The sequence below is a fragment of the Microtus ochrogaster genome, unplaced genomic scaffold (genome assembly GCF_000317375.1).
Source record: "Microtus ochrogaster isolate Prairie Vole_2 unplaced genomic scaffold, MicOch1.0 UNK3, whole genome shotgun sequence".
Taxonomy (NCBI): Eukaryota; Metazoa; Chordata; class Mammalia; order Rodentia; family Cricetidae; genus Microtus; species Microtus ochrogaster.
Genome location: NW_004949101.1, coordinates 17,254,292 through 17,270,982, shown reverse-complemented (window position 1 = coordinate 17,270,982; position 16,691 = coordinate 17,254,292). Strand labels below are relative to the sequence as shown.

At 40.6% G+C, this 16,691-nt stretch overlaps 1 protein-coding gene across 8 annotated transcripts in view; it reads left to right on the top strand.

The window, feature by feature from the left end:
- The window catches only part of Ptpra (protein tyrosine phosphatase, receptor type A), a 102,578-nt gene that overhangs the window by 45,115 nt on the left and 40,772 nt on the right, over nt 1-16,691 (top strand). For 7 of the 8 annotated variants that reach the window (XM_026788529.1, XM_026788528.1, XM_026788530.1 and 4 more), the window contains 6 exons: nt 1,109-1,187; nt 1,307-1,645; nt 7,863-7,889; nt 14,840-14,924; nt 16,110-16,183; nt 16,537-16,673. In XM_026788529.1, coding sequence (XP_026644330.1) covers nt 1,115-1,187; nt 1,307-1,645; nt 7,863-7,889; nt 14,840-14,924; nt 16,110-16,183; nt 16,537-16,673 — 735 coding nt within the window. In that variant the 5' untranslated portion in view covers nt 1,109-1,114. The remainder of the gene's footprint in view (nt 1-1,108; nt 1,188-1,306; nt 1,646-7,862; nt 7,890-14,839; nt 14,925-16,109; nt 16,184-16,536; nt 16,674-16,691) is intronic. The other variant, XM_005365611.3, reaches the window with a different exon arrangement.

Genomic DNA, 16,691 nt, shown 5'->3' with positions numbered 1-16,691 from the left:
ATTTACTAGTGTGGCTTACAGGTTGTGGTCCTGGGGTAGACCAACAATAGCTGTCACTTGACAGAAAGGCCAAAAATCCTGTAATTGTCCAATCTCCAAGACTGGATGTCTCAGCAGTCCCAGTCCGTTGCTAGAATCCTGGAGGATTCCTAAAGAGCTGTTGGTCTTCAATCTGTGTTAGAATCCCAAAGAAGTAGGTTCTAATACCAGCGAAGGAATGCCTCAGCAACAGGACAAATGAACTTGCCAGCAAGGGTAAGGGCAAGCAGATTTTATTTGATTCCAGATGTAATCAGGTTGACAACCAAGGTCAGTCATCAAACACCTGTACCACCAAGCCATCTTGTTGGTCCCTATCTATTAATTTTGGATATAAATAGCATTTTAATGGTAAATAACATCAGTATATTTTTGTTCATATACTAAAGAACACATGCAGTTTACTAGAATACAGTATTTGTTTATGGTTAGAGCAGTGGTTCTCAACTTCCCTAATGCTGCAGCCCTTTAATGTAGTTAGTTCCTCATGTGGTGACCCCTACCAGAAAGTATTTTCATTGCTACTTCATTTTGTTAGGGTTACGGATTATAATATAAATATTTGTTTTCTGATGGTCTTAGATTCCCCAACTCAGTATTTTCATATGCCCTTTTCACTCAGGCAGTGGCTACCATATTAATTTAGACCATGGGAAAGTATGACTTGTAAATTAACTGGTTCTCAATTCTTTCTGTAGAACCTAGATCAGTATTGTACTCAGGTCCTGAGTGGATGAACGTAGGGAATGTAAAGACTGCCCAGCTCTCATACATAGAGACACAGTCTAGCACTAGAATTTTCAAATGGTTTTTAAAGTGCAACCAAGGTTGAGAATTACACTTTAAAAGATATACTATTTAAATTTACTTTTATTTCTATGAAGACACAATTAATAGCTAATTAATAGTTAATCTGGGGCAAACAGCCTGTCTAGCTGTCAAAAGATCCTGTGTATGTATTTAAATAGCTAAGAAAGATGCTACCCAAAATAACTTGCTGTATTTTGACTCATTTGGACATAATTATAATAATGTAAGACTTCATCTCGTGTGTCTCCCTGTTTTCTAGGTCAGCATGGATTCCTGGTTCATTCTTGTTCTGTTTGGCAGTAGTCTAATACACGTCAGTGCCAACAATGCTACTACAGGTAAAAAATGCCGTCTGAGAAGACGCGAGGCATTTATTAATGCTTACTACTTTGTGTCTTAACTTTTGAGCTTCTCGTTCTTCATAAAATGTTTCTTTTTTTCTTTTTGGTGTTTGTAGTTTCACCTTCTTTAGAAATTACAAGATTAATTAAAACATCAACAACAGAATCAATTAAGGAGGAGAATAAAACTTCAAATCCAACCTCTTCAGTAATTTCTCTTTCTGTGGCACCAACATTCAGCCCCAGTCTAACTCTGGAACCCACCTATGTAACTACTGTCAATTCTTCACACTCTGACAATGGGACCAAGAGAGCAGCAAGCACGGATTCTGGAGGCACTACTGTCTCACCCAATGGAACATGGCTTGATAACGTATTTACGGACTCCAGGACAGAACCCTGGGAGGGGAATTCCAGCACGGCAGCAACCACTCCAGAGACCTTCCCTCCTGCAGGTACCAGAGTTGCTTTCTGCTTGTTCATCTCACTCTGGGCTTATTTACCATTTTACTGTCTTTGTATATATTTTATAGCCATAAACTTCTTGAAATATATGTTTGCCAAGAAAAATAATGAAACCTCAAGAAAGGGAATTTTTAAAGATTTCTTTTAATGTATGTGTCCATGTACCTGTGTGTATGTGCCTGTGTCTATGTGTGTTTGCATGCATTTACGTGCAGCATGTGTATGCGGATGCCCTCAGGGGCAAGAAGAGGGTCTTGGATCCCTTGGATTTGGAATTTCAGGTGGTTCTGAACTACCTGATGTGGGCACTGGGAATGAAGTCCATGTCCTCTGAAAGGACAGCAAGTGCTCTTAATAGAGCCATCCTGCCAGCCCCGTCCTGTAAGCATTTTTTTTTTTGTTTGTTTGTTTTTGTTTTTCGAGACAGGGTTTTTTCTCTGTGGCTTTGGAGCCTGTCCTGGAACTAGCTCTGTAGACCAGGCTGGACTCAAACTCACAGAGATCCGTCTGTTTCTGCCTCCCGAGTGCTGGGATTAAAGGCATGCGCCACCAACACCCGGCAATTCTTAATACCTGGTTAGTGTGGCACTTTCTGGAGACTATTTTTCTGATAGGTGAGATCCCATTAGATTGGTGAGGTCCATGTGTGTTTAAAGGTATTGAATAAAGAGAGGGGAGCTAGTGTATTACCAAAAGACTGAAGATGAAAAGCACAGACTGGGAAGTGAATTGGCCTGAAGAAGAAGCAGTCTATGGGGCCATGAGGAGAGAATGAAGATGGAAGTCCCATACGTAACACAGCAGTAGACTGTGGGTACACGAGAAAGGGGCTCACGGAGGCTTTCATTTCAGAGCCATCTCTTCAGCCCAGGTCTCTGTCTCCTTGACTTTGAGTCACCAGATTTAAGCAGCAGTGGCTCAGAGGACAAGATCAGAACTCTAGGCTGAGATCAGCTTGGGTAGGGCAGGTTTCTGACTAAATGGACCAGGTTCCTGGTTTGTAGAAGACAAACAGAGGGTCCCTCAGAAAGCTTCTACATGGAGCAATAGCTCCAATTGCTGCATAATGGAAGGTTTTTTTCCCCTAGCAAAATTGCTGTTCCTTCATCTATGATTGCATCCTTTTGGCTCAGATTTCTTGTCTGTTTCAGATTCCCTTAGTTGGATCCATGACTCATGGTGGGATTCCAAAAAGTGCTTTTGAAATTTAATCCTATTTGGTACTAAAAATGGTATCTTTCAACTAGACTTTATAGTGCAGACCCAATACCTGCCTGCTTCAATGTCATTGTTTCTGCAATAAAAGCAAGATAACATTATTAGTTATAGTTAAGAGCATAGTTTGAAACCCACACTACTTGTTCCTGTTCAATCCCAGTTCTGCCATAGCTCCTTTATGAGCATAGGTAAATTGACTTGATTGTATCTGTACCTCAATTTTTCACATATAAAATTAAAATGAATGATGGTAATAGCTCATACCCATAGAGAAGTTGTTTAATAAATTGATCTAAGATGGGCATAGTAGTGTACACCTTTAATCCTAACACTTGGAAGCAGGCAGATCTTTGTGCATTCAAGGCCAGCCTGATTGACAGACTGAGTTCCAGAACAGCCAGAGTGAGACCCTATCTTGAAAAAGAAAGATAAATAAATAAACTGATATAAGTCAAATCCTTATTACAGTACTGTACATAGTGATAAGCAACCTTTTTTTATGGTCAGCTGTTACAATTGTTACAACTTGTGCTTTGAGGGGGTTCCATAAATTACGTGGCCAGGCAAGGTGATATGTGGCTATAACACCAGCATATAGTAGGCTGATGTAGGAGCATTACAGTTCCAGAGCAGCCTCGGCTCTATAACCAGACCCTGTTTCAAAAAGGTCTGGGCCTAATATGCTCTCAGTGGAGGCACTTGCTTACTGTGCATGAAGCCCTGGATTTAGTCTACTGCTGTTAAGTAAACAAATATAGAGTATAGGCAGATTTTTCTTTGGGCTGCTAGCTCACAAAAACCCACATGGAGACTTACTATTAATTATAAAAGCTCAACCTTAGGGGCTGGAGAGATGGCTCAGCGGTTAAGAGCACCAGCTGCTCTTCCAGAGGTCCTGAGTTCAATTCCCAGCAACCACATGGTGGCTCATGACCATCTACAACCGGATCTGATGCCCTCTTCTGACACTCAGGTGTACATGTGGAGTACTCATACATAAAATTGAATAAAATTTTTTAAAAAAAGCTCAACCTTAGCTTAGGTTTGTTTCTAACCAATTCTTATAACTTAACCCATATTTTTTCATCTACGTTCTTCCATGTGCTTGTTACCTCATCTCCATTTTGCCCATCTTACTTCCTCCTATCTGGCTGGTGGCTTCTTTCTTCTTACCAGAACACTCTGTCCCCAAAAGTCCCACCTAACTTCTTCCTACCTAACTAAAGGTCATTCAGCTCTTTATTAAACCAGTCACAGTGACACATCTTCACACAATGTAAAGAAATATTCCACAACAATAGAGATGTGTTAAATATCCATGACTGCCTCTATTCTTGAGAACTGAAAACAATTTTGTTTTGAATGTTAAAGTACAGATTGTGAAATCTGTTTAATGGACTACCATCATTATTTTGTTTGTCTTAGTGACCCTATTCCATTTCTATTCATGTTATATGTGTGATATTTTGAAATTTTTCTTTGTTATGCACAAACATACATATGTATACTAAATAACATCATAAAATGTCTTCTGTGAGTTATAGCCATTGCTCAGGGCAGAAAGGCAAAATAACTTACACAGGCTGAAGGAATGAATATAAAAGGTAGAATTATAAAGTAAGCACAGTTGATTTCAAAGCATGGGTCTCATTCTGTACTGTTTTCCACTTAACAATTCTTGAGATGACCATGGGTAATTATCTCCTGTTAGTGCATGATGAATTTAAGACTAATTAAGATATTAGACTTGGAAGTAGCAAAGTAGATGTATTTCTCACTTTTGTAGTGTTAACATATTAAGATTTTTCCCAACACACATAAAGTTACATAAAATGTAATTTTAAACCTTTAAAAGGTGAAATGAGGGCTGCAGACATAGTTCAATGGGCAAAGCATGACAGGTCCCCTGAATCCACATACACCCAGACATGGTGATTCCCATCCATAATCTCATTGCTCCTATGGCAAGATGGGGTGTAGAGACAGGAGAACTCCCAGAAGCTCACAGACCATTTAGCCTGGTATACACAATGCAGTGGCAAACAAGAGATCCTGTCTCAAATAAGGTGGAAGGTGAGGACCTGTGCTGTCTAATTTTATGTCATCTTGACATAGCTGAGAAAATGCCCCCACCCGATTGGCCTGTGGTGTATTTGATGGTTGTTGTGGAGGGCCCTGCTCACTGTGTGTTACCACCACTGGGCTGGTGGTCCTGCCTTCTATAAGCATCTGAACAAGCCATGGAGAGCAAACGAGTAAGCAGCACTCCTGCATGGCTTCTGCCTCCGTTCCTGCCTCCAGGTTCCTGGATGATGGACTACAAGCTATAAGCTGAAATAAACCCTTTCTTCCCCACGTTGATTTTGCTTATGCTGTTGTATCATAGCAATAGAAACCTAAGACAGGACCTATGTCCAAAGCTGTACTCTGACTCCACACGTGTAACATGGTACTCATATGCCCAACTCACATACATGAACATGCATACAGATAAGAGGTGAAACAACACCTTTGTTATAAATTGAATTATCATAGATGTATTTATTACTCTTTTCATGTTCATGCATATATATGATATATTGGTCATCTTCATACCCTTCTACCCCATCTTATTCTTCCTACCACTAGACTGATCTTCCTCTTCCTAGTGATTCCCCCTTCAGCCTTCATGTCTTTTTCTTAAGATTTGTTTTTTATGTATATGAGTGTGTTTTGCCTGCATGTATATTATATATGTATGTATATGTATGTGTGTACTGTGTGCAGGTATGATGCCCATGAAGGCCAGATTAGAGCATCAGATCCCTGGAACATGGTTACAGATGATTGTGAGCTTCCATGTGTGCCGGGAGCTAAACCTAGCCCTCCAGTGCTCTTAATTACTCATCCACCTCTCTGGTTCCCTACTTTTCAAAAGGCTTTTTTTGTTTTTGCTTTTTACTTAATGCCCAAAAATTTTCATTAATTTTACTTACAGGAACATGTTTGAGGAGTTGTGATATGATTTAGGATTTTTTTCCATTGACGTTTATGAGTGGGTTTTTTTTTTTTTTTTTTTCTATGTGAATTTGGTCTGTGTTTTTACTTTGCAAACATGATATTGTTGATGTGTTAGTTGCTAGTGTTTTCTTTTTCATTGAAAGAACATGAAAGTTTAAAGACAAAAAGAAAAAAATTTGAAAGTTTGCATAGCAAACTGCATTTTACTCGTATTTCCGAATTCATCTCAGGAAAGGTTAATTTCCTGCATAGCTGTGAATAGTTCTCATTTTACCTATTTTCATCTCCCCTTTTCCCTCAGGGTTTAGTATTTCATAGTTTGTGTCTTTCCTTCCAAAAAAAAAAAATTTTTTTTATCAGTTCTATCACCTTAGCTTTTTTGTGTGTGTATGGGGGGTGTCAAAACAGGGTTTCTCTGTGTAATAGCCTTGGCTGTCCTGGAACTAGCTCTTGTAGACCAGACTGTCCTTGACCTCACAGAGACCCGCCTCCTCTGCCTCCTGAGTGCTGGGATTAAAGAAGTGAGCCACCGCTGCCCCTCTCACTTTAGCTTTTTATTTTATTATTTTTATCTTTTCTACCTTACATTAGGTTTATTTTGTGCTACCTATTCAAGTTTTTTAATTAAAGCTGAATTTTTTGTTTTTATATTCCAGACTTACTAATATTAGATAGGTTTCAACATGCTGCATAGGTATTCGTGTAGGTAACTGCTAGCTAGGGTACTCACTAAGCTGCACTCCATTTGTGGGCAGAAGGTTCCCTCATCAGGAACCGTGGTGTCACATGCTATGTAGCCCTGCCAACCTAATAACATTCTTCTTATCTGTGTGGTTATATGTTCTCACCACTGAGAACAAAGGAAATAGAAGCAATTTCTTTTCCAGATTTTGTAACACACACTTAACCCCTAGCTTTTGCTGAAATGTATCATGGTCACACCTTGTCTTAGAAGCACAGTGTTTAACCAGACAGCTTTGTACTTGGTTAAAAAACACAAAGAGGTGTTTTTATTGTTTGTTTTTATTTTAATTTTCAAATTTTGTCTGTGTGAATTTCCACTTTTATTGTATACTGATGAGAGAATATTGTACTATTTGTTTTAGGGGGTCTGTTTACACTGTAGATATACCACAGGTTTCTTTAAAAATATGTATATTAAAAAAAACACATATGTTAAGCCAGGCTGTGGTGGTGCACACCTTTAATCCCAGCACTTGGGAGGCAGAGGCAGGCCGATCTCTGTTCAAGGACAGCCTAGTCTACAGAGCAAGTTCCAGGACAGCCAGGACTGTGGCACAGAGAAATCCTGTCTTGAAAAAAACAAAAACAAACAAAAAAGTCACATGTTAGTTTATTGGTGCTGTTTGGAGCTGCCGCAGTGCAGGTATGATGGGGTCAGTTTTGCCTTCTATTGTGTAGATTTTAAGGACTGAACTCAGGTTATCGGACTTTATGGCATTTGCCTTTGCCTGGTTAGCTGTCTCACCAGTCCTTCATAGTTTCTAAAAACAAGCTTTTCTCTATTAGTACGTGAAGTTGGGTATATATCAATTAGATTGGATTTTTGTTGTTGTTTTTGTTTTGTATTTTGGTTTGCTTGGTTTTAGTTTGGGTTGGTTGTTTTTTTTTTCCTGCATCTTATTATGTGGATCTTTTATGTCTTTAAAACTTAAAATTTTAAAAATTGTCCTTTTACATTTCAAAAGTCATAATGTCTTCTGGTAGCTGATATTTGTGTTTTTCCTTGAATTACTATATTTTTAATGAGTATTGGATGCTAGCTGTGTGCATACTCAGGAGGAAGGAAGGAGACCACTGGCTAAAGCTGAGTAACCCTAGATAATCTTGTTCCCCATTGATGCAGTGTACTGAATGTGGAGAAAATAGCCTATATTCTTGGAGCCTTTTCTTTGTTTTTCCTTAAATTGAATGACAATGTTTTCCTTTAACCTGAGTAAATGTTTCTGTTTTTTACTTGTTACACAGGTAATTCTGACTCAAAAGACAGGAGAGGTGAGCCAGTCACCCTCTATGTGTTGTCCTTTAAAGATGTATGCTGTCCAACCGTGTTTCTTCTGTGTGGGAACCTGTACATCCATGGCTGTGTTGTTTACTGACCTTAAATGTTTCCATATTTACCTTAGAAAAGGATAAAGGAAACAAGCATTGTATTTTTATATAGATGACAGATTCAATGTATTTGATATATTTTTAAAATCTTATTTATGTATATGTTCTGCTGCATGTATGTCCCTGTATCACACATGTATGCCTGTTGCCCATAGAGGCAGTAAAAGTGCACCAGAATGGAGTAACAGGTAACTGTGAGCCCTCATGAGGGTGCTGGAAATCAGCTCACAGTCCTCATAGCTGGGGTTCTTAGTTGCTTAGCCGTTTCTCCAGCCCCTTTATGTATTTTAACCAACAACAACAACAACAAAAAAATTGTATATTTGTCATGTCTCCGTGCTAGTATTTTACTCTTTGGTGATATATTAGGACATAATTTGTTTTATAATTTTTTTATTTTGTATGTATGAGTGTTTTGCCATTGCTTAAGTGGAGGGTATTTATTGGCCGGCTCTTCTCAATTGTGATTTGTTTTTCTCTCACAGTACATTTATTAATGTATGGAAATGTTTTTGATAGTCACAGTCAGAATGTTGCTGCTGGCATCTAGTAGTGGAGGCCAGGGATGTTTTAAAGACCCTACAGTGCATATTTTAGACTACCACTACAAAATGTCTTGAATGTGAGGTTGAAAAACCTTGGTATAGATGGAAAGAACTTGGTGTATTGATAATGGTGAAGTAAAGTGGTGATACTAGAGGGCTTGCGTAGTGGTCTCTTTAACAGGAACGTTATTGCTTTACTAAAATTTCAAAGCCCGTGCAACCCAGAGTGGTGGCACATACCTTAATCTCAGTGTTCAGGAGGCATAGATAGGAGGACCTCAGTGAGTTTGAGGCCAGTCTAGGCTACATAGTGAGGCCCTGTCTTGAGAAAAAAGGAAGAACTATGTGTCATTTACATTTTGTTTTTGTATGTGTGTATTCTCAGTGAATAATGGATTTATTTATACAAGAATATGATAATTTTTGCCAAATTTAATAGGAGAGGTTAAATATTTGATAACTTTTATCTCCCCACCTTTTTGTTGTTGTTTCATTTTTTGAGACAGGGTTTCTCTGCATAGCCCTGGCTGTCCTGAAGCTTAGTCTGTTGACACGGCTGACCTTGAACTCAGAGATCCTCCTGCCTCTGCCTTCTGAGTACTAGAATTAATGGTGTGTGTCATCACTGCTGGGCTCCCTGCGTGTTTTTAAAACATAATACTATAAGATGAGCCCAGATTCTAACACAGCTCCCAAGAGTGAGTTCTTGCTTGTCTAAAATTATGATAGATATTTGCTGATCTTACATAGATTCAACAAGTCAAGGCAGGATCTTTATGTGTCCTTAACATTTATGGTCTTTGCACTGAGGCAAATACCCCCATTTAAAACTGAACAACTTCTCAACTTGTGCCTTCTGAATCTCTGGATCTCTGGAGACATTGTACTCCACTAGGTTTAGGGTACTTGGGAAAGAGTATTCAGGGACACAGGCTTATACTTGAGAAGTGACATCTTGACTTTGTATTTATTTTTTAAACACTTACAACTTTCTATGATAAACTTTCTGTAAAGCACTATTCTCCAAGCTAAGTTTGAGGAGGGGAGGCACAACAGCTTAGCCTGTGAGTACTCTGGTCTGACAAGCCAGGTCAGGATGGTCTTCACCCTTTCCTCTCTATCCCAACTAGCACAGCTTAAGCTATTTCTAGCCCTAGACTAGTGAAACTAGTATTTAATTTTCAACTGGAAGGTTTTTGGCTCTAACTGGTCTCTTTAGTAGTGGATTCCTCTCTTTTGTCTTGAAATCCCTCAAAGTTCTAGCCTACAAATACTGCCCTTTGCTCCCCTCAGATATGTTCTTGTTTCATTAGTAGTTTCATATTTCTTCTATCTTTTTATATGTTTGGGGGACAGAGAAAGATAAGCTTGTGGTCTAGAAATGTAGCGTAGTCAATTTTTCTTTGGGTCGCCAGCTCACAAATAATGACGCAGAGACTTATTAATTATGAAAGCTCAACCTATACCTTAGGCTTGTTCCTAACTAGTTCTTATAACTTAAATTAACCCATTTCTATTAATCTACATCCTGCCGTGTGGCTCATGACTGTTAACTCCTCCTGCATGTCCTGCTTCTTCTGTATCTGGCTAGCAATTCTGCCTCTCTTCTCTCCAGAATTCTCTCTCTGCCCAAAAGTTTCACCTAGCTATTGACTGTTCAGCTTTTTATTACACTAATCACAGCAATACATCTTCACACAGTGAACAAATATCCTACAACAGGAGCCGGAGAGATGGCTCAGAGGTTAAGAGCACTGACTGCTCTTCCAGAGGTCCTGAGTTCAATTCCCAGCAACCACAGGATGGCTCACACCCATCTATAATGAGATCTGGTGCCCTCTTCTGGCCTGCAGGCATACATGCAGACAGAACACTGTATACATAATAAATAGATAAATCTTTTTTTTTTTTAAAGAGTATCCTACAACAATGTAGCTCATCTGATAGAGTGATGCTTAGTATCCTGATTTGATCCATAGCACCATATAAACATGGTACAGGGTAGTGACTGTAATTCCAGTGCTGGAGGCAGGAGGATCAGAAGTTCATAATGAACTGTATCGTGAGTTTGAAGCTAGCCTGGGCTATGTGAGACCCTGACTCATAAACAACAACAACAAAATAAGCTTCTGGGCACAGCCATTGTCTGTTTTGATTTGGTTTTGTTGAAATAGGGTTTCAGTTTAGCCCAGGCTGGCTTCAAATTAGTGACAATCCTCTTGCCTCAGCTTCCCAAGTGCTGAAATTATAGACGTGAGCAGTCATGCCTGGCTCTTACTCACTGTCTTGAGCCAGACTTCTCTGTTACCTCCTTATACTACCTCATATACTGCCCTTTATGGTTGGAATTTAGCAAGCACATGTTTTCCAAGTAGATCATTCTGTGTGTATGTATTTATTTTGAAACAGGATCTCATGTAGCCCAGACTAGCCTCTCATTATATATCTGAGGCTGGCTTTGACTCTTGATCTTTGTGCCCTCCTCCCCAAGTGCTGGGATTACAGATTACCATCACACCCAGCTTCAGTAATTCTTTTTATTTGTTTTGTCACCTGACTCCTGTGTTTGAGATCCTCTGTGTTTTCCCCCCTCCCCAAGTGCTGGGATTACAGATTACCATCACACCCAGCTTCAGTAATTCTTTTTATTTGTTCTCTCACCTGACTCCTGTGTTTGAGATCCTCTGTGTTTTACATTACACAAAGAAATAAAACTAATATGCTTGCCAAGGTGATTTATGGCATAAAGGAGGAGTGCTCATTACCTATAGTCAAGTAAGAAAATAACTACACAGTATGAGAGGTCTTATCAAGGGAAATAATGTGTCTCTATGAGAAAATACAGACAGGACAAGTAGCTCTGGCCTCAGCTACTTGGGACGCTAAGGCAGGCAAATTGCTTGAGTCCAGGAGTTCTAGGCTGTAATGCACTGTATCAATTGGTTGTGCATCGATGTGGTGACCTCCTGGGAGAAAAGCTGTTGAAGAACTTATTTCAGAAATGATAAATTTAGTATTAGGATGCCAGAGTAGATCTTCTGGGAAAAGTAATATTGCAAATCAAGACTTGATGAGTAGGTGAACTAGGCAAAGAATGGAGGGAGGCCACATGAATCAGAAAAGTAATTGTTTAAAAGCATAAGAATGAATGCCTTCAGCTTAAGGATGCCGGTGGTTAAAGGTTAGTGATGAAGAGGAAAAGTGGCAGGAGGCAGTGCAGGTGGGAGCTACTTACAAGTTGTTGTAGACCAGGACAAGATTAGGCGTCATTCTAACAGCTGTGGCAGTCAAAGAAGAGACAGTAGAGGTCGGGCCTAGACTGTTTGTAACAACAGGGAGTGAGAAAGAGGCAGACATGTTTGATGTATTGATTTGTTGGGAAACAATAATCTAAGTGTCACACAAAGAAACACAAAGTAAAAGTAAGCCCGCAGGAGAGTTTATTTTTGCAAAAAGAGTGTGCCTTGACCCTGACTGGCGTAGCAATCACACTCTTGGGCAAGACGTGCATTTAGTTTTTATTCTAACACAGGCAGTGACTGTGTCTCATCCTCCTGATGGGAGCACAACCTTACAATCTGACATGATTGGCTGATCTATAGGAAGAGGAAGGGTGTGATAGTCAAGTCTCAGAAATGTCCAGTGATTGCACACGGACACGTAATGAGATGGGAAAGTTTTGTGGAATGTTAACCCTTTCAGGGCCAGCTATTTTTGTCCTAAGAAAAAAATGTTTCTAAGGGGTTCTAGCCCTAAAAGAAACTGCTTGCAGCTGGGTCGGTTAGAGAAGGTATGCATGAAGAAGTCAAGGGGATTTCTCCATTTCTTCCTTGAGCAGCAGGAGGATTGGAATGCTAGCTGCTGAATGGTAAAAGCATCTGTAATGCAGAAAGTTAATGTTGCTTATGACGGCTGTGAAGTTGAAAGTGGAGGTGGCCAGTAGGTAGTTGAGAACCAAGCAATGAAAATATGGGAATTTCTGTCACTATTTGAAATTACAGGCGTCTGATCAGATAGTCAATTGAAAATAAGAAAGTGTCCCAGGATACAACGCTGAGAAGTGTCTGCAGTCACAGAGCACTGCTGTTGTAAAAGGAACAACCTGGCAAAGGAGACAAATGAAACAGCCAGGGGACTTCGTCATAGGGAGAAAATGCTTCAAGGAGGAGGGAAAGATCATCCAGTGTGAATGGTCGTTTTAAGATGGGCATCACATACAGCAATGTTTGAAATTTATCATCAATAGAAAAATATGGTAGACATTTCCTATTCCTTTTTTTTTTTTTTTTTTTTTTTTTTGGTTTTTCGAGACAGGGTTTCTCTGTGGCTTTGGAGCCTGTCCTGGAACTAGCTCTGTAGACCAGGCTGGTCTTGAACTCACAGAGATCTGCCTGCCTCTGCCTCCCGAGTACTGGGATTAAAGGCGTGCACCACCACCGCCTGGTTGACATTTCCTATTCCTTTAGGCTGGGATAGTGGTGCTTGCCTCCAATCCCAGACTTGGGAGATAGAATGAGGGTTGTGAACTCTGGGCTGTACAGTGATAACTACTTCCAGTCACACATACCCCTCCGCACCCCATCCCCCCCCCAAAAAAAACCCTCCACATTTCTCTCCATACTGTTCCTTTTATTTGCATATATACCCTGATGTAAAAGTCCTCATAAAATGAGAGGGTGTGCTCCTCTCCCCTCTCTCTATCCTCCTTTCATTCCATTTAGGCTTTCTTACCCAAACTCAAAAGAAACTACCCCAAAAACTCACCAGTAGCTGTCACCTGGTTAAGCCAGATTCATTTCTGTTTTCATCTTACCCTGTTTGAATTCATTTCTCCTTTGTTGGAGACTGCTTTTGGTTTTCTGCTAGATGACTTCCTACCTAGTGGCTGCTGCTATTCCTAAGTCAGTTTAGCAGAACTTTTAAACAAAGGAAAATTCAGTTATGTCCTTTCTGTTTTAGTCGTCCAGTAATATTCCGAATTAAAGCCACACTTGCTGCCATGGCCTATAACTTAAGATTTCTGGCTCCTACCTATCTCTCCAGTTACAGCTTGTATCACTCTGGCCTTTTGTGTTGTTTTTTGAGCCTGCCAAACTCCTTACCAGCTGGTGAATCAGATGAAATTATGACTGTTTCTGTTAGATTTGGTTGCTGTTTGTTGGTCCTTGCTGAGCGGCTTCAGTGGAGCACTAAGTAGGAGTCAGTATAAACGTGTCAGGAGGATCTAAGGGAGGAAATGGAGAGCAGCAATGGTGTGAGAAGGTAGCTGAGACAGGATAAGTGAGGTCAAGAAGATGAAATGTTTGAGATGCCAGCAGTGGACATAGTCCGGAGACCACCTGGCCGGATTGGCCTTTGCATAAAAGGGGCATACCCTCACAAAAAGCGAAGAAACTCAGGTGGGTTGTGTGGTTTGTAATATGGAGTAAAAGTGGAGTTCTGACCTGGTCTGCTGCATGAGAAATGTGGCTAGGTACTGAGCTCGGGCCTGTGGAATGGAGGGAAGGCTTGACGCTCTACTCTAGCCAGACTCTGCTGTGGTTGACATGCTGGCAAAGGGCAGCTGAGGAAAGAAGATACAGAAAGTGGTAGAGGGGATAGGAAGTACATGGCAGTTTTGATGCATGGTGCATGTGGATCCAGCAGCATTTCCTTATTTAATCATACTCCCTGTGCCAGGAAACCACTAGGGTTTATGATAGAACATTCTTTTTTCTTCCTTCTCCTTTTTTTTTTTTTCTCTAGGTGGAGCTCATTGAGACTGGGAAGTAGTGTGATGTCGGGCCTACATTCCTGACCTGCCAGTATTTGTATCTCCGAATCTTTGGGTGCTTTTTGTATGCTAAGTTTTGTTTGAGCTCAGATGATATAGCAATGAAAGAGTCTCTGACTTAAAAGACAATTTTTATCCCAATACAGTTATCCCAGTGCAGGAAGTCGTACAGTAAATAAATGCATGGTATAACAAAGACAGGTGGGCCCCTACCTCATCCCCTACCCAATGGCCCTAATGTGGCAGCGGGTATTCTTTTCTCTTACACACTAGCACATGTACTTGCTCCTTGCTCTTTAGTGTGCATTTCTGTACACAGCCCCTCAGTTTCTCATTTTGTTCTCTTGGTGTGTGTGTGTGTGTGTGTGTGTGTGTGGTTTCACATCCTACCATCTGCAGAAATCTTTAATGGGTGGTGTGCCCCCACCCCCGCATCGGTATGTCTTCCTGAGCTTCCAGCTTGAGCCCTTCATTGCATGACACAATTATCACCTGTTCTTTTCTCTTGGTTTCAGATGAGACACCAATTATTGCGGTGATGGTGGCCCTGTCCTCTCTGCTAGTAATCGTTTTTATTATCATAGTTCTGTACATGTTAAGGTAAGTATGTTAATGTTACTTCATTTGCTTAGAATATCCTGATAACCCCTGTGTCTCAGTAAGCCCACACAGTCCAGAAGACAGTAGGCTAAGGACAGTGCATAGTGTAAAGGGACGGTGACTCGTGCTAGTGCTTATATTAAAGTACTACTTAGAAATAGTTTATAAACTGCAGTCTTCCTTAAGACCTAGGCTCTCTCCCTTTGCTTAACTGTCCAGACCAAGTCTCCTAATTCTAGCTGAGGCTAAAGTCTAGAGTAGAGCCATGGTTTAGAGATGAAGAGTTGGGTACTATCTTATCAGTGACAGGTGTTTGAAGATCTTCAGCTCTGTCCTTTGAAACAACCTCTTAAAAGGCCTCTAGTAAGATTATATGCACACAAAAAACTTACTTTGTTTCTAGCTGAGGCTTTGTCCCCAAACCTCTCAAGGACCTCTGGTCTTTGTCTAGTAGGCAGATCTGAGGGGTTAAAATATTCCTCTGCCTGACCTCTCAGAAGCTTCTAGATAATGAACAGAAGCTAGGAGGGACCCTAAGCGAAAAGAGATTGTGCTTCATTTGTGCTCTTCCTCATGACGATACTGCCCTGATGACCTGGGTTTAACTCTGCTTTATCTTGAACCCAGCCTGCTCTGTGTTCCCTTTGTTCTGCAGGAATTAAGAGAAGGACCTGTGTACCTGGCTCCATTAAACCTGTGTTCACTTACTCTGGAGCTCTGGGTTTCTCCCTGTGACTCCTAGGCTGCACTAAGAAAATACCAGGATTTTTGTTTCATAAAGATCTTATTATCCCATCCTGTCCCGCCCATTCTACTGTAACCTATTCTACCATGCTCTTACACACACACACACACACACACACACACACACACACCCCACTATATTACACTTATCTGTTATAGCTGAGCACTCAAGTGTGTGATGGAGCTGAAGCTACTCAGAGGAACCAGGCGGGTCAGAATATAGTGTGTCTCTGCTGGACTTTAGGATGCTGAGTGTAAGGAAGACCATCCCAAGGTGCTTGGTCAGCACAAGGAGCTGCCTCAGACATGCCTGACTTGTGTCTCTTTTTTAAAAAGTTTAATTTGACAGAGAGATTTAGAAAGGTGTAGTCAATAACGGGCATACAAAGACAGTGATTTACCTCTTTGCTTAGTTTTTCATAATAGATATTCTCTCATTAGGTTTAAGAAATACAAGCAAGCTGGGAGCCATTCCAATTCTTTCCGACTGTCAAATGGCCGCACAGAAGATGTGGGTAAGGCACGGGGAATGTCTGAAGAAGAAAAGCAAGAAATGAACATTTCTCCCATCCTTTTTTATTTATTTTATTTGTGTGTATATATATATATATATATATACATACACAATGCAATTGTGTGCTTGTGGAGATCAGAGACCAACTCGGAAGAGCTGGTTCTCTCCTTCCATCATGTGGATTCTGGGCATCGAGTTGAGTCCTTCAGACTTGCTGACAAACACCTTTTACCGATGGAGACATATCCCTGTCTCTTTTTCCCCATCTTTTCAAAAGAATGAGACCATTAGTCTCCACAAAGGGACTGCGTCTATCTCCAGGACACCTAATTTACCTTCCCTCTTATACTGCAGAGCCCCAGAGTGTACCACTTTTGGCCAGGTCCCCAAGCACCAACAGAAAGTACCCACCACTGCCTGTGGACAAGCTGGAAGAGGAGATTAACCGAAGAATGGCTGATGACAATAAGCTCTTCAGAGAGGAATTCAACGTGAGTCCTTTGTTGTTA